We start from the raw sequence: 18,573 nt of genomic DNA, 5'->3' as shown, positions 1-18,573 counted from the left end.
ATTATATACTGAAGTGATCTTCTGTATATAAAGAGAATTGGAAATGAAAAAAAAAAAAACAACCTGGTGTTAAAATGGAAATGGCATAGAAAATTAATTATTTTGAAAAAAAAATTATGTAGGATCTCTGTCTTTAATGTGCTGTACATTGCTATTTAATGCTATAATTAGTAATCCAATGGTAGTTTTTTCACTCGATGTTGCTATATGGGCAAAATGTTGAAACCTTTACCTAATATATACTAAATTGATCTTCTGTATACAAAGAGAATTGAAAATGAATCTTTACATGAATGGAAGGGGAAAGGGAGCGGGAGGGGGGAGGGTTGCGGGCGGGAGGGAAGTTATGGGAGGGGGGAAGCCATTGTAACCCACAAGCTACACTTTGGAAATTTATATTCATTAAATAAAAGTTTAAAAAAAAAAAAAAAAAAGAATCCGGCGCCCCAACCGGGACTAGAACCCGGTGTGTCAGTGCCTCAAGGCAGAGGATTAGTCTGTTAAGCCACGGCGCCGGCCTCAGGCAGGAGATTTTAAATGGGGAAAATGTATGTGTTTTCATTAATGTGGAGTTTTGCTGCCAGTGAATGTTACAAAATCAGTGAACTTGCCAACATTCAATTAGACACTTGCTGAGTTCTTAAAAGGATGTTAATTTTGAGGCATCAATACACCAGGTGATAATTCGATGACCTTAGAAACAAATATCTCCTCCCCCCCAGAGGATTTTTTGGGAAAACATTTAACCTTATCCTAATATCTTCAATCATGGCTTCTTACTCATCATTCTTTACTGAGAGTCCCACAGTGTGTAAGATTCTGTTACGAAGGTTAGGGAAACATGAACCATTCAAGAGATGAAACCATGGAGTACAAGTTCTTTTGCTAAAACTGCTGTGTCCCATACAATGAAGTTAACTTAAATAAACTAAATCACAGTCAATATGTTTAAATAATGTTACTTGATGAATATTTCTTTTGAACAAATTGTTGTACATAGATTTGATTTTTATTGTTTCTATCACTTTTAAGAAAATAATAAAATATAAAGTCTTGTGTTTATATTGATTTACTCAAATTATTAACACTTGGAATAGCCTATAAAGGTAAATCAACCTATTTAGTTTTCTCAGAATTACTCCACTTTGATTTATTTCTATTTGTTAGTAGCAAGTGGCTTAAATTGGAGCTAAAATATCCTTTACAGGGTCAAAAAGAGATTTTTCCCCAAGAAGTACATGCATTCTCTTGATTTGCCTGTACTGACTTAGTGGCTAAAGAATTGTCACCCGAAGGGAGGAGAGAACTTCCACTTTGACTATGACCTTGTCTAAATAAGATCAAAGTCAGCGAACTCAAAAGGCTTCCATAGCCTTGGCAACGCATGACTAGAGCCTAGGGAGATTACTCACGCCATAAACAACAGTGTCAAATTGTTAAGTCAACAATAGGAGTCACTGTGTACTTACTCCTCATGTAGCATCTCTGTCCTTAATGTGTTGTCCAATGTGAAGTAATGCTATAACTAGTACTGAAATAGTATTTTACACTTTATGTTCTGTGTGGGTGCAAACTGTTGAAACCTTTACTTAATATATACTAAATCAATCTTCTGTATATAAAGAGGATTGAAAATGAATCTTGATGTGAATGGAATGGGAGAGGGAGCGGGAGATGGGAGGGATGTGGGTGGGAAGGAAGTTATGGTTATGGGGTGGGGGGGAGCCATTGTAATCCATAAACTGTACTTTGGAAATTTATATTTACTAAATAAAAGTTTTTTAAAAAGATAAAAAAAAAAAAAAGAAAGGAAGGAGGAGGGAGGGTAGGATGAGAAGAATCACTATGCTTCTAAATCTGTATATATGAAATACACAAAATTTGTTAAACTTATATAAATTAAATCATTTGCAAAATAAAAAAGTTTTTAATTGTTCTGTCCCATTTCTGAACTGCTATTATGTTAACTCTCTACTACCCTGTAGTGATCCAGCTTGTTTGCACCCAAAGGAAAGACTTGAAATCTCCTCCTTCTACATTTCCTCTTGTAGATGACCCATCCAGTCCTTAGCTACAAGGAAGAATTTTAGGGGCATTGCTTGGAATCCTCTTTCTGCCTCCAGTTTACTTCCAGCCACACATGTACACACAACCACCCACTCATCCCAACACTGAATGTAACCAAGCTGAAGTAGAGCCCAGTGACCAAACAGTAGAGACCCGCCCCACCCAGATTAACTTCAACTTGGACAGATCTTGAAGGTCATAATATGGAGGCATTTGACCTTTGTCCCACAGGCAGTGGGGAATTATGTTTTTTAAATATAAGATTTATTTATTTGAAAGTTACAGAGAGAAAGGAACAGACATTAACAAAGTCTTCCATTTGCTTTTTCGCTCTCTAAATAATCAGAAAAGCCAGTGTTGAGCCAAATGAAGCCAGGACCCACGAACTTCATCCAGGTCTTCTATGTGGGTGACAGGGACTCAAGGTGTAGGGCCATCTTCCACTGCCTTCCCAGGTGCATTAGAGGGGAGCTGGATAGGAAAGTGGAGCACCCAGGGCTAGAATCAACACTCCAATATGGGATGCTGTTACCAAAGGCAGCAGCTTAACCCACTGTACCACAATGCTGGCCCCCAGGATTGGTTTGGAGTGAACTTAAACTATACATAAACAAGACATTCCCCCAGAAAATGGCAAGAAGCTGAATACTTGCAATTTTCCCTCTGTTGATATCATCCCTCCTTTTTCTTTCTGATTACTGCCTTTGGCTCCAACTTTTGCAGTCATTTGGGGAGGGAACCCGCAGATGGAAGCGCTCGCTCGCTCGCTCTCTCTCTCTTTCTCCCTCCCTCCCTCTATTTGTTAACTCTACCTTTCAAATAAACAAATAAATCTTTTTAAAAAAAGAAAAACAAAGATACTCCTATTTGTACAAAGGAGTCCCTGTTGTATGCTTTTGCCAATTTTCACTCATATGATGTGTGTTATAGAAACAAGCAGACAGACCACCAACTTCTCGCATTCTCTTTTCAGATTTGCAACTGAGATATTCCTAGTCTTCCTTTTGTATCCCTTTATTGTTTACAGGACATTCAAATCCTACTCTCCACTCTACAAGTTAATCTTGTAGCTATTAGAGAAAGCCTTGTTCCATTGGATGTTCTTGATAATACAAATGAACTGTGTATTTCCGCTCTCAGGATTTCTTGAAAGAAAAAATCTCTCTTGGATGCTGAACAAGACTTGACCAAAGGCATTTCTTAGTCTTTAGACTTGTAAGCCAATTAGAATTTGAGAAGGATATTCCTGAAGGGAAGCTAGCCACAGCAGAGGCTGCATCCAAGAGAAGAATTGGTTTAGGAAGGAAAAGGCCCAGGAGTGGTTGGAGGAAGTGGCAGGGGCAGATCCCACACAGTACTCCAGCTCTGCTCCCAGTGGTAAATGTGGCAGAACTCACTTCTCCCTGGCCCCCCAAGGGGGGAAGTTGATAGAAACAGATGATCAAAACAGGCATTTATTTAATGAGACATAAAGGAATTCAGCCTCTCCAAGTAATTCCCTGAGCTTTTCATCCCTGGCTGCCACATCCCAGGCCAAGAGGAAATGCATTTGGGCCATCTGTGGCATCCGTCGGGCCCTGGGCCCTTGTTAGGCTCTGTGTTCCTGCTCCCTCTGGGCAAACGATGCTGTGTCTGCTCGACCTCCACTGGGAGAAGCAGAGATCGTACAGAATAGAGCCCAAACCTCAAAACTGTACTGAGCTCTTCTGGTACATACACAAGGGGGGGAGAGAGGCAGGGGGGGAGGAAGCCTGGTGAGAACACTCACCTTATATTCTTATCTCTATCTCCAGACCTATCTCCTTCCACTCTGCCTCTCCTCCTGGGCTACATCTTCATAAATTTCCCTCCACCTACTTGAACATTTTTCCCCCATTACCTTTTTTTCCCCTTCCAATTTTCTACAAGATACAGTGGAAGCTCATGAGAGAGTGGTCATCACTGCCTGAGGATGTCAACGACGATTTCAGGACAAAGGGTGGAAGGAGGGACAGGACCTTTCCAGGTAAATAAGGCATAAAGAGGACTTGGGTCTGGAGTGCAAGAAAGTGCCAAGGCCCACTGCTAAAAATACTGCCTATGATTCTCCTAGAATTGTGAAATATTGAGTAGCTGATGTCAAAACATGATTCTCCAAGAGATGAAAAGCATGGCTCTTGCACGAATAGACAGTGAGCATTAATGCAATCATCGAAGGCTTATTTGATTTATTAGTAAGGAAACCAACATAAAGCTGGACGGTCCAGAAGCAAAGCAGTGGTATCCGGTTGGCTTCTAAGAGCTCAATTTCATAACAAAACCACGTCCAAGATGACTCATTGTTCCTGAAATCCATAAGTAGACTCATTTATCCATGAAGGAGGAACCTACCATGATGCTATCTGTCACAAGGTCCTCACCAGAGTTGAGCTGTTGCTTGCACCATGACCTTGAACCTCTTGGAACTGTGAGCTAAATGATCCATTTTCCTTTATTTACCCCAGAGCTCAGGTACTTTGTTATAGGAACAGAAAATGGACTAACACAGTACCCTATAGACCTTAGTTAACAGCAGTGTGTCAATATTCATTCATCAATTTTAACAAATGTACCAGACCAATGTAAGACCTTAGAATCAGGGGAAATGAGGGAAGGATGGAGAGAGATTATAGGAACTCTGCCTTCTGTTCCATTATTCTGTAATAATCCAGGTACTCTAAACATTAAGGACTATAAAAATGGTATCTAATTTTTGCTTTGTGTTGATTTTTATTGATTACTACAGAACCTGAGCAGTTTTTCATATTTTAATCCACTGTATTTAGTCTGTTTTCATTTTTTCTTAGTGTTTTCAAGAACTTTTAATGGGAGAGTACTTCAGAAAGTTCATGGACAACTGGAACTAAATAATAACTTTGAGTGCAAAAATGTTTTGATATCCCTACATACTTTTTTCTTAAAATATTTTGATGAGCTATTTGGAGACTCTTTGTATGCATAGATTTCAAATTTTTCTTCCATTAGAATAGATTTATCTTTTAATTTCATTTCCATGAACTTTTTAAGGTATCCTTGCATGCTATTACTGAAAGTTGATATTTTCTTATTATAAAGTCCCCATCCTCAGATTTTAATTTGCCTCCTAATGGTATTTGTTATTTTTTATAAACTAATTATTTATTTTATGAAATTTAAACTACTGATTTAGCTCATTGTGGTTCCCTTCATTGCTCTTTAGGAAGTCTGCACATTTGAAGAGGTCATAAAAATAGATTATCAGGGCTGGCGCTGAGGCATAGCGGGTGGAGCCACCACCTGCGGTTCCGGCATCCCATATGGGCGCCGGTTTGAGTCCCAGCTACTCCACTTTCAATCCAGCTCTCTGCTAAGGCCTGGGAGGGCAGTGGAGGATGGCACCCATGTGGGAGACCCAGAGTAGACTCCTAGCTCCTGGCTTCAGTTTGGTGCAGCTCCAGCCATTACAGCCTTCTGGGGAGTGAACCAGAGGATGGAAGACCTCTCTCCCCCTCTCCCCCTCTCTCTCCCTCTCCCCCCTTTGCCTATCTACGGCTCTGCCTTTCAAATAAATCTTTTTTAAAATTAATAAAAATAAAATCTAAACATATTATCTTGTGTTTTTTAAAAGATGTATTTTCTTTTAAAGATTTATTTATTTATTTGAAAGTCAGAGTTACACAGAGAGAAGGAGAGATGGAGAGGGAGAGGAGGCGGGGGTCTTCCATCCACTGGTTCACTCCCCAGTTGGCCACAATGGCCAGAGCTGTGCCAATCCAAAGCCAGGAAACAGGAGCTTTCTCTGGGTCTTTCCATGGGAGTGCAAGGGCCCAAGGACTTGGGCTAACTTGTACTGCTTTCCCAGGCCATAGCAGAGAGCTGGGTCGGAAGTGGAGCAGCTGGAACTCGAACCAGCGCCCACATGGGATGCTGGCACTGTAGGTGGTAGCTTTACCTGCTACACCACAGTTCCAGCCCCTCTAATAGTGTTCTGATGGCAGTTTTTTCCAATTATTTATTTAAAAGACACAGTTACAGAGATAAAGAAGAGGAGACAGGGAGAGAGATCTTGCATCTGCTGGTTCACTCTGCAAATGGTCACAATGGCTGGGACTGGGCCAGGCCAAAGCCAGGAGCCAGGAGCTTCATCCAGGACTCCCACATAGGTGCAGCGGCCCAAGCACTTGGCCAAGTCTTCTGCTGATTTCCCAGGTGCAGCAGCAGGTAGCTGGGTTGGAATTGGAGTATCCATGACTCAAACCAGCGCCTATATAGGATGCCAGCATCATAGGTTTCAGCTTTACCCACTACACCAAAACGCCAGGCCCCTGGTTACGTTCTGTTCTGACATTCTCTATTACTTGTACCTTTTGTTTAAGTTGCCACTAATTTATGACTTTGGAGTTAAATTTTCATTTATTTCTTTTCATGTTTTGATTTGAAAGGCAGAGAGACAAAGAGACAAAGAGATCTCCAATAGCGAAGGCAGGGCCAGGCTAAAGCCAGGAGCCTGGAATTCAATGTGGGTCTCCCATGTGTGTGGCAGGGATCCAAGTACTTGAGCCATCACCACTGCCTCCCAGCAAGCGCATCAGTAGGAAGCTGAAATCAGCAGGGAGTAGGCCTGGGACTTGAACCCAGGCTCTCTGACAGAGGATGCAGGCTTCTAAACCACTGGACCAAATGCACATTCCACTAAGCACCAGTTCTTACAACCTTCATGTTTTCCAGGCTGATGTATGATTGTATTACATACCAAAGTCTCAGTTAGTGTCGGTATCTATTTCTTTACTCAGTTTGTTCCACTGACCTATTTCTGTCTATCACACTGTTTCAGAAACTGCTGATCCTCACCATCAATCTGCAAATGCTCATAGATTTTTATTTCCTTTATTTTTTTTAAAAAAAGATTTGTTTATTTATTTGAAGGCAGAGTTAGAGAGGCAGAGAGAGAGAGAGAGAGAGAGAGAGAGAGAGGGGAGACAAAGTCTTCCATTCACAGGTTACTCCCCAGATGCCTGCAATGGCCAGAGCTGTGTGGATCCAAAGCCAGGAGCTTCTTCCAGGTCTCCCATGCTGGTGCAGGGCCCCAAGCACTTGGGCCATCATCCACAGCTTTCCCAGCCCATAGCAGAGAGCTGGGTCGGAAGTGGAGCAGCCAGGACTTAAACTGGCGCCCATATGGGATGCCAGCATTGAAGGTGGCAGTCTTACCTGCTATGCCACAATGCCAGTCCCTTTTTATTTTATTTCTTTGAGATTCATTTTGTGGGGCCAGTGCTGTGGCATAGCAGATAAAATCACCACCTTCAGTCCAGCATCTCATATGGGTGCTGGTTCAAGTCCCGGCTGCTCCACTTCCAATCCATTTCTCCTCTATGGCCTGGGAAGGCAGTAGAAGACAGTTCAAGCACTTGAGCCCCTGCACCTGTGTGGGAGACCCAGAAGAAGATCTTGGCTCCTGGCTTCACCCCAGCCCAGCCCTGGCTATTGTGGCGATTTCATTCATTTTGGGAGTGAACCAGTGGATGAAAGATCTCTTTCTGTCACTCCCTCTTTCTTTCCACCTGTAACTGTGCATTTCAAACAAATAAATAAAAAGATTTATTTTGTTTCTTTGGAAGACAGAGCTACAGAGAGGGAGGGAGTGACAGAGAGAGAGAAAGGGAAGAGATATCCACCTTCCATCAGCTAGTTCACTCCAGACACGGCTGGGCCAGGCTAAATTCAGGAGCCTGGAATTCCATCTGCGTCTACCATGTGGGTGGCAAAGGCCCAAGTACTTGTGCCATTTTCCTCTGCTTTTCAGGCACATTAGCTGGGAGCTGGATCAGAAGTAGAGCAGCCAGGACTTGAACCGGCACTCATATGGGATGCTGGCATCAAAGGTGGCAGCTTAACCCTCTGTGCCACAATGCTGGCCCCTCTTAGATTTTCAACAAAACTAATATTCCTTAAGCTTGCTCAGTTAATATTCCCAAGGCATTTGAGAATTCCATTCCTCAGGTGGATTATCAATCTTTTTTTTTTTTTTGACAGGCAGAGTTAGACAGTGAGAGAGAGAGAGAGGCAGAGAGAAAGGTCTTCCTTTTTCCGTTGGTTCACCCACCAAGTGGCCGCTACGGCCAGTGTGTTGCGGCCAGTGCACTGTGCCGATCCGAAGCCAGGAGCCAGGTGCTTCCCCTGGTTTCCCATGCGGGAGCAGGGCCCAAGCACTTGGGCCATCCTCCTTTGCCTTCCCGGGCCACAGCAGAGAGCTAGACTGGAAGAGGAGCAACTGGGACTAGAACCCAGGGTGCCAGCACCGCAGGTGGAGGATTAGCCAAGTGAGTCATGGCGCTGGCTGATCATCAGTCTTAAAAGGAATAATTACCACAGAGGAGTCAAAGGCAGCAATATCCCTGTGGTATTCATGCTCTTGTAAAGCAGAATCCATATCTCTTACTTTCCTATTCTTTTCCCCAAAATATAATTTTCAATATTTGTTTTTTATTTGAGATAATGTTTATACTTATTTATGGGTTATATTATAATTTGATACATGTGTATAATGATCAAATCAGTGTAGCATTTCCATCTCCCCAAATATTATTGATTTGTGAACTTTCAAACTGTTTTCCTCTAGTTGTTTTTGAAATGTACAAAAACTTCTTGTAGACTACAGTTATGCCAGTGTGCAACAGAACATTAGAACTAATTCCCTTTATCTGCATTTTGATACCCATTACCCAACCTTTCTCTGTGCCTTCCCCCCATCCCCTCCCTAAAAGGTGATGAAGCACAGACAGTCATTTAGATAACTTCAAATCTTTAAAGACCATTAGGGCAAACAGAAATGATCTTCAGAGGGAGGAGCTAAGACCATGTACATTATAAAGGAGCACATTTCATGTCAAAGAAGAAAACTTTCTCTTACAAAGTATGTGTATAAAACAGAAGATTTTAAACCTCTGAGTTTAAAACTTCCTCCTCTGTCAGAGACTTAATATTCAAACAGAAAGGGAAGTCTTAGGGGTTGGGGTTTGGCATAGATACTAAGCCACTGCTTGAGACACCAACATCCTTTATTGGAGTGCCTGGTTCGAGGCCCAGCCCCTCCACCTCTGATCTGGCTTCCTGCTAACATGCCTCATTGGAGGCAGCAGATCACAGGTCAAGTGGTTGAGTCCCTGCCATGCCCTTGGGAGGCCTAGACTTGGATCAGGGCTCTTGCCTTCAGCCTGGCCCATCCCTGGCTGTTGTGGCCATTTGGAGAGTGAACCAGTAGAACTGACACCTCTGCCACCAAGACTCCAACCGGCACTCTGATACTGGGGTGCTGGGGTTGCAGAAGGTGGCATAACCTACTGTACCATGACACTAGCCCTGGAACTTTCCATTTAAAGACAAGATATTCCAGGTAGGAGCGGTAGAGACAGGGAAAGGAGGAGTAGCATGAAGAGATCTTGGTCAGCAAATGAAAACTAAACTTTTGGACAAAACACAAAGCTTCATGAGCGAATGAGTTGAAAATGAAGGGCATATTCCCGCTTTGTTGCTGTTAAACGTTGTCCTTGCTTCTTTTCAGGTATTTTCCGGAAAGTATATGCAACCAGGGAACCAAACAGCCATTAAAGAGTTCATCCTCCTGGGACTTTCAGGAGATAGGCACCTGCAGCCCCTCCTGTTTGGGCTGTTCCTGTCCATGTATGTGGTCTGCGTTACAGGGAACCTGCTCATCGTCCTGGCCATCAGCTCTGATGCCCACCTCCACACTCCCATGTACTTCTTCCTCTCCAACTTGTCCTTTGTTGATGTCTGTTTCACCTCTACCACGGTGCCCAAGATGTTAGTGAACACCCAGATGCGGAGCAAAGCCATCACGTATGCAGGCTGCCTTACCCAGATGTATTTTTTCATGATTTTCTCTTCCCTGGATAGTATGCTGCTGACGGTGATGGCCTATGACCGCTTTGTGGCCATCTGTCACCCACTGAGCTATACAGTTATCATGAACCCTCGTCTCTGTGGCCTCCTGCTACTGCTTTCTTGGTTCATCTGCCTGGCCCATTCTTCACTACAGAGTTTGATGATACTGAGGGTATCCTTCTGCAAGGAAACAGAAATCCCGCACTTCTTCTGTGAACTTGCTCAGATTCTCAGGCTGGCCTGCTCTGACACCTTTGCCAACAACATTGTGCTGCGTTGTATAACTGGCCTGTTAGGTGTTATTCCCCTGACTGGGATCCTTTTTTCTTATTCTAGAATTATCTCTACCATAATGGGCATTTCGACTGATAGAGGGAAGTACAAGGCCTTTTCCACTTGTGGGTCTCACCTCTCAGTGGTCTCCTTGTTCTATGGTGCAGGACTTGGGGTTTACCTCACTTCTGGAACAGTGCATCCCTCCAGAAGGGGCTCAATAGCCTCCGTGATGTACACTGTGGTCAGCCCCACGCTGAACCCCTTCATCTACAGCTTGAGGAACAAGGACATGAAGGGGGCTCTGAGGAAGCTTCTTCAGCACAGGGCTTGTTCTCAGTGAGATAACAGGTCAGACAGCAGAGAGCCAGAGTACTGCTAATGGGTTTGTGTCTGGACCAGTTACATTCCTATGTAATCTGAAGACACAGAAAAAATAACTACTACTCATGATATACTAGAAGAAAATATTCTGGATCTGGAGGCAAACCTGAAGCAGCACATCAAGTGGCTGACCAGCTACTGTGGAAAATGAATGATGGCCATCCAATAACTAGACTTCTCAAGAAAATACCTTCCTTAAGTATCAGTGCAGGAGAGAGCAAATTAGGGAGTCCTTCAAGGGAGGAAAGAAGAACAACAAATGTTTACTCATGACTGGCTCATCTTTATTCCTCAATTTATGCTTGTTTTAACACTGTGCCTGTTGGCCCATGTCCTCCCGTGGTCTCAGTCAGGAAACGCAATATCTGAACTATCTCATACTGACCTACTTCTCTTCCCAAACAATTTTACTTACTGAATCTTTTCTTTGGTGGCTGACTTTGACCTAGATAGACCAAGAACCTTGATGAGAAACTTCCTTAGGAAACTCATTGGGTCTACTTTAAAGGAGAGAAAATTCTGTTCTTTGTGGATCCATAGAACGCTTAGATCTGAAATAAAAGCCCAAAGCAATCTGCTTGCTGTCACTTTTGCCTGGCCCTTGTTTAGCTCCATCTCACAATGGGGCTTCAAATCCCAATCATCGACTCCGCAGAGAAGACTGATCAGCATCCACCTTCCCAGTTAGTTCCCACAGCTCCCATATTTTAAGGAGCAATAAAGCAAACTTGCTAAGAGGGCTGAGGGTTCGGTTCTTTTTGATCCTTTACTAATGGTGCTCTCTTGGGCAAGTTACTTCTCTGTGCTGCTGTCTCCTAGAGCATCATTGATTATTATGGCAGGGAATAAATCAGCAGATGGAAGATATTTCTAATTCTGGTTTATAAATACATACACACACACATAAATCTGTAAGAGAGAGCAAGCAAGTTTGTATGGAGGTGGCCTTGGGTTCTGAATAGAAGAAACTCCGAAGCACATTTATGCAATAAATGGGTGAACATTTTTAGTGATCTCAAAACTCCATGGGATAGGAACCTCGAGACCTGCCTACTTTGTAGAAGAACCTAAATACTGGCTACACTGTGCTATGCTCGGTGTGCCAGGCCCTTACCCTGGGCAGTTTGCGTGTGTGGTATCAGTTAATCCTCACAATCGCTGGACGAGGCAGGTTTCTCTTTTGTCTGCATTTTGCAGTAATGGGAAACAGCAGCACAGAATGAGTCACTGTATATTACCTGAAAACGACCTCTGCTGGACCTCTGCCTTTCCTACCAATTCTGCCTCCTAGTGGATGGCTTTGGGGAAAGGATATGTGTCTTTCCTCCTGCTGGGCTCCTTTCTCCTTGGAATCCTGTACTCATCAGGTCTGAGGGGGGAGGTACCTCCCAGCAGACTTATAGTCTGAAGGACTAAGGAATATGCTTGTACAAGGTTGGCCAATGCTCCACGGCCTTTACTCAGTGATAAAAAGCCCCCTAACCCCTCGTCCCATCTGCAAATACAGCACCCAGCAGGACCACTGGCAAATGTCACCATAAATCCTATTCTACCTCTGAGGATAGCCCAAGAAGACAAATATACAGGACGGCAAAAGCCATCTCTCTCCAATGCTGGGTTGTACTTTTCCACTGGAAAGAAAAAACTTGTACCAGTGAACTGGACAGGCTCTCAAGTAGAACCTGGCCAGGCAATGTTTTCACCTGCCCCTTGAGACCTCAGTGTGCTGCACCACCAAGTCAGTAACTAGAGCTTGCAGGATTTAACCCTGCCCCAGTAATAAAGAGGAACCAAGAGAATTAGCTAGATTTATGTTTGTTTTTTTTGTTTTGTTTTTTTTTTGAGGTCCTTCAAACAAGAGGAACCCCAGAAAGAATTTCAACCTCATAAATAAGGAGCTTTGGTCCCCTGGGGTGATTCTGTGATTGGTCTGTCAGATCTCTACCCAGTTTTTTTTTTTTTTTTTTCCCTACACATGCACATTTTTTCCCCCAATCTCAACACACCTATGTGACTATTTCCCCTGAAACTCTGGACTCCTACATTGCTGCAGTTCCACATCTCCCACTAGAGGGCGATATAAAACCCTCACTGTGAGCTGCTCTAGGGAGCTTACCTTGGTGGTGTGTGATAAAGGATTGGAGAGAACAGGAAAAGGAAACTAGCGGCTGGAAGCAGGTCAGGAAGTGATTGCTATGACCTCACTAATAAACCCAGGAGAATGCCTGACCAAGGACTTCCACTGAGGGATGTGCAGCTGCCCCCAGCCACACACCAGAAGACCTAGGGGGAGGACAGCAAGCACAAAGGAAGGGTCAGGGGTTTCAGGAAGCCAGATGGAAGACTTGAAACCCTGTGACCATGAGCTCTGGACTCCACGGTCCTTGACTGAGTCCAGCTGATCCACTAGTCAATGCAAGCAAGAAGGGAGTCAAGAGGAGGCCAGCTGTCAGGGTGAGTTCTCAATACTGGTTCATTTTCTAACAGGTAGGTTGACTCTTTTACACCTGAGTCATCTTCCCTACAGGAAGCAAAAGGCTACTTCTGATAAGAGATGAAGCCTACCATCTTCTTTGGTGAGGGAAGAGAAGCAATCACTAAAAAAATCATCACAGGGCAGGTGTTTGGCACAGTGGCTAGGCCACTGCTTAGAACACCCACATCTCATCTCAGGGCTCCTGGTTCAAGTCCTGGCTTGTATACTTCCATCCAGCGTTTCACTGATGTGTATCACGGGAGGCAGCAGATGACAGGTTAAACTACAGGGGGCCCCGTCACCCACATAGGAAACCCAGAGTGAATTCTGGGCTCCTGGCTTTAGTTCAGCTCTGCAGGTATCTGGGGACTGAACTAGTGGATGACCTTTCTCTCTGCGTATCAAATAAAAATTTTTTTCTTAAAGATTTATTTTATTTATTTGAAAGTCAGAGTTAGAGAGAGAGGTAGAGACAGAGAGAAAGGTCTTCCATCTGCTGGAAGCTCCACTTCTGATCCAGCTCTCTGCTGTGGCCTGAGAAAGCAGTAGATGGCCCAAGACCTTGGGCCCCTGCACCCACATAGGAGACCTGGAAGAAACTTCTGGCCGGCACAGCTCCGACGTTGTGGCCATCTGGGGAGTGAACCAGTGGATGGAAGACCTCTCTCTCCGTCTCTACCTCTCTTTGTAACTCTGTCTTTCAAATAAATAAAATAAATCTTGAAAAAAAAAAAAAGATGATGGCAGGGCCAGGGTTGTGGTATAGCAGGTAAAGCTGCCACCTGTAATGTTAGCATCCATATGGACACCAGTTCGAGTCCCAGCTGCTGCACTTCTGATCCACCTATCTGCTAAAAGCCTGGGATAAACCTCAGAGAATGGCGCAAGTGTTTGAATTCCTATATCTATGTGGGAGACCCAGAAGAAGCTCCTCGCTTCGCTAAGGCACAGCCCCGGCTGTTGCAGACATACAGGGAGTAAACCAGCAGATGTCTGTCTCTCCCTCTTTCGGTAGCTCTTTCAAATACACACATATTTTATTTTTAAAAAGTGAAGACAAAATATGTTATCCGCTTTGATGAAGCCTCCAAATATGAGTTCAACATATACAACTACCGAACTAGCAATAACAACTAGATCTTCCTAAGAAACACACAAACACTTGTTTTCATGGTATTGAATGGATTAGGGGTCTCCGTTCCATGAAACACCTGTCAAAGCTCAGACAAATATTTGAGCGTCCTCCAAGGATTTTTAATAAAGGAGAAAGGACAACACTCAGATCCTTTTTTCAAGTAAATGGCTAGAATGGGCCCATTTGTCTTGTTGCCCATTCTACCACAAACCCCTAACCCAGTCCCCAGAATGCAAATACTAAGTGGTGTGTGATACGTACATGTGTCAACTCAAGTGAGGAACAACACCTGACAGTGTCTACTCTAAGCAAGATGTGTGAAATCGAGCAGAGAACCAAGGAAACTCAAAAATAGAAATGTGGGACTGGGAGAATGCAGATGACTGTCAGAGAGGAAGTGGGAGGCCCTCAAAGCAACGAAGCAAGAGCAGAAGAAATCTAAGGAATAAGACTGGCCCCAGCGTCAGCACCCACCTACTGCTCCTGTGAGCCCCTGCTCTGGAAACTCGCTAGGAAGCTGGGCTTGGGTTGTACTGAAGCCGTTGCTGCTGGGTTTGTTCGTGGGTGAGAAAGACATCCACCACCCACAGGGGCCAGGGTCTACGCAGGCACGTGATCCCAGTCAGTCCCCACGATCATTCTCCACCTCCCCTGGAGCTCGGATGTCAATGGGATTGGGTTCTGCTCAACACGATTCTAGGCAGATGTAAGTGTGTATATCAAAACAATGCAGCAAAATGCAACAGTGGAAGAAAATCTTATTGCCTTTGATATAGGCAAATATTTCTTATACAGGGGCAGAGAAAAGAGTCATCGATATAGATCAAATGGCATTAAAAGTAAGAATACATTTTGTCATAAGATACCACCAATCCTATGGAACTGTGGCCATGTAAGACCTACCTACCTGTCAACACCAACAGTTGATGATGGACATTTGACAGCATCTCTTTAGAGAATTTGTTTCCTCAGGGTTCTTGGATGCCTGGTGAGACATGGAAGAATGAGTAGTGAAAGATATGGGGGGTACAGGTAATTGCCTCAGTTTTAAGGACATTAGATTAGCATTTTCCCTTAAGATAACACAAGAATATCCACTATTTCTGCTACTATTTATCATGAATAATTATCATCAATAATTAATACTTAAATAATACTTAATAATTATCAATACTAGAGGTATTATTCTATGTAATTAAATAAGCAAAAACAATGATGAGGCAAAATGGGTAAACTATCTCAGGTTGGCGTTTTGGTGCAGCAGGTTAAGCCACCATTTGCAACACCAGCAACACATAGGAGATCTGGTTCGAGTTCTGGCTGCTCTGCTTCCAATTCATCTCCCTGCTAATGTGCCTAGGAAAGTAGTGGAAGATGGCCTGAATTCTTGTGCTCCTGCTAACAATGTGTGAGACCCAGATGGAGTTCCAGAGTCCTGGCTTCGGCCTGATCCAGTTCTGGTCATTGCAGCCATTTGGAGAGTAAATCAGAGAATGGAAGATCTCTCTCTGTCTCACCCTCTGTGTAATTCTGCCTTCCAAATAAATAATTGCCAAAAAATAAAAAAGTTAAGCTGTTTCAATTTGTCAAGTAACATATCTAGAAAACTCCAGAAAACAATGAGAAAAACAGCACAAAAAAATTTAAAAATTCAGTGAAGTATCAGGTTATAAAATTATACAAAATCAGTATTTTCATATATACAAACTGAACAGAAGACACTTATGAAAAAAGATTAACTACCTATGGGGAAACTTTTAACAAGAAGTATACAAACATTGCTATAAGGAAAATTTTAAAATATTTCTGAGAAACATAAAGGTAGCCTTGAAGAGACAACACCTATCTTGGATGATAACATAAAGATATTAGTTCTTCCCAAGTTGACTTGTAAAATCAGGGCAATTCCACTAAAAATGCTAACAAGTTAACTTGGGAGTTGGACACTAGCAAAATGCACTGGGAAAAGAAACAAAACAAAACAAGAATACGCAGGAAAACAATGAAAAAGAAAAACCATCAGGGGGACGTAGACTTTGAGATATTAAAATCTATTGTAAATCTACCACAAGTCTCTGTAATTTAAATACTATGCACAATACATAAATGCAGCAATAAATTATAGTATCAAATCCAAAATTAGACCAGAACATGTGTGCAATCTCAGTATATAACAAAGATGAGAGGCACCTGACTCACTGCTTGGGATGCCCACATCCCATTTTGGAGTGACTGTTCAAGTCTCGCCTCTGCCTATTTATCCAGCTTCCTGCTGGGAGGCAGCAGATGATGGCCCAAGCACTTCTATTCCTGCCTCTCATGTGGGAAACCCAGATAGGAGTTCCAGGTTCCTGGCTTTGGCCTGACCCAGACCCAGCTTTTGTGGGCATTCAGGAAGTGAACCACACATGGAGGATCTGTCTCTCCCTGCCACTCTTTGAATAAATAAAACCTTTAAAAATGAGATAGCTAAATTTAGGTAAAAGATCTTTTAGTACATGACACTCAGGACAACTGCATATTGTAGGGATGCATCTGGATAGGACTGCAATTATCTTTGACGTAACTGTTATCTTGTCCATCTAAGTGATCCCAGAGGTCATTCTGAACTATAAGCATTAAACAACCACTGAGGCAGGTGTTGTGACCCAGCAGGTAAGCTGCCACTTGGGACACCTGCATCCCTTGTTGGAATGCCAAGTTAAGTCCCCGTTTCCAATCCAGCTTCCTAATATGTCTGGGAAGCAATAGATGAAGGCTCCAGGCCTTGGGATCTTGCCCTCAACGTGGGAGACCCAGATGGAGTTCCTAGCTCCCAACTTTGGTCAGGCCAAGGCAAGTCCTAGCTGTTATGGCCATTAGGGGAGTGAACCAGCAGATGCAAGTTCTGTCACTCTGCCTTTAAAATAAACAAACATATATTAAAAAAAAAAAAAAAGTTACCTTACCACTCTTCAGCTCATATCTGATCCCTGGGCCCTTGAGAAAGCCCAGGCCCATTCTGATTGGCCACTTTTGTCTAACACCCTTTCGGTCCAGCCTCATGGTGTAGAGATCTTTGTCTTGTGGCTGCCAAAGGCCACTTTTCTGACCAATAAGTCTCCTCAATAAATTATACCTCATATAATTCCGGGTTTGTCTGCTTTTCCTTCAGTCTCTTGGCTACTTCTGCCTTCAGCAGCTGATCCTTATAAACCAGGTATTCCCGAAATACTTGTCAACATCAGTATCAATATCAATATAGAAGAAACTAAAACATATCCTACCTCACACACAACACACAAAATCAACTCCAGGTAGAGTGCACAGATGTGTCTTCTAAAACAAGACTGTTGAAAGCAAATGTGGAGTATCTTATTGCCTTTGAGGTAGGCAAACATTTTTTAACACAGGAACAGAAAAAAGCTGTCCATAAAATTTAGATGACATTAAGAATTAAGACAGAGTGAAGCAAGCCATAGGATGACATAAAGACACAAGCAAAACATAAACCTATCCAAAGTGCTCACATCTGGAATATATAGATCAAAAAGGTAGGCAGCTTTATTATCAATGGTCTAGCTCCATAAAATAGCTTATTGGACAAGAAATTTGTACAACTACTATAGGAAACCAGTGGCATCTACTATATATGTATATATACATATACATATATGTATATGTATATATATATACTATATATATATATATAGTATATATATACATATATATATATATATATTTAGACAGTGAGAGAGAGACAGAGAGAAAGGTCTTCCTCCCGTTGGTTCACCCCCCAAATGGCTGCTACGGCCAGCAGGCTGCGCTGATCCGAAGCCAGGAGCCAGGTGCTTCCTCCTGGTCTCCCATGCGGGTGCAGGGCCCAAGCACTTGGGCCATCCTCCACTGCCCTCCTGGGCCACAGCAGAGAACTGGACTGGAAGAGGGGCAACCGGGACAGAATCTGGCGCCCCAACTGGGACTAGAACCCAGGGTGCCGGTGCCACAGGTGGAGGATTAGCCAAGTGAGCCACGGTGCCGGCCATCTACTAAATATTAATTAACCAAATTCTGTCCAGAAATACACTCAAATACTTCCAGAAATAATAAAGCCTGGTCATTGCAGCATTATTTGCAATAACCTCAAGCTGATATGAATGTGGAATTTTCAAACAAAATAAAATGTACTACTCAGATATTCAAAATAATAGTAATTGATTTCACAAAAATACTGTGCAAACTGACACAAAAAGTATATACTGTATGGTTCCATTTGTACAGGATTCAAACAACAAATACTATTGGTGAGAGTCAGAATATTGTTTACCTGCAGAGAACAGGGAAGAGTTTATAATTG

The 18,573-nt window shown here is 43.0% G+C and overlaps 1 protein-coding gene across 1 annotated transcript; it reads left to right on the top strand.

Moving 5' to 3' along the window:
- Positions 1-9,646: 9,646 nt before the first annotated feature.
- LOC133749176 (olfactory receptor 7D4-like) lies at positions 9,647-14,046 on the top strand. The gene is made up of 2 exons (XM_062178373.1): positions 9,647-10,563; positions 14,025-14,046. Exons 1-2 carry the CDS (start codon positions 9,647-9,649, stop codon positions 14,044-14,046), a joined length of 939 nt encoding a protein of 312 aa, XP_062034357.1.
- The last annotated feature ends 4,527 nt before the right edge of the window (positions 14,047-18,573 follow it).

The sequence above is a fragment of the Lepus europaeus genome, chromosome 20, assembly GCF_033115175.1.
Source record: "Lepus europaeus isolate LE1 chromosome 20, mLepTim1.pri, whole genome shotgun sequence".
In the NCBI taxonomy this organism is placed as follows: Eukaryota; Metazoa; Chordata; class Mammalia; order Lagomorpha; family Leporidae; genus Lepus; species Lepus europaeus.
This window is presented reverse-complemented; position numbering and strand designations above follow the sequence as displayed.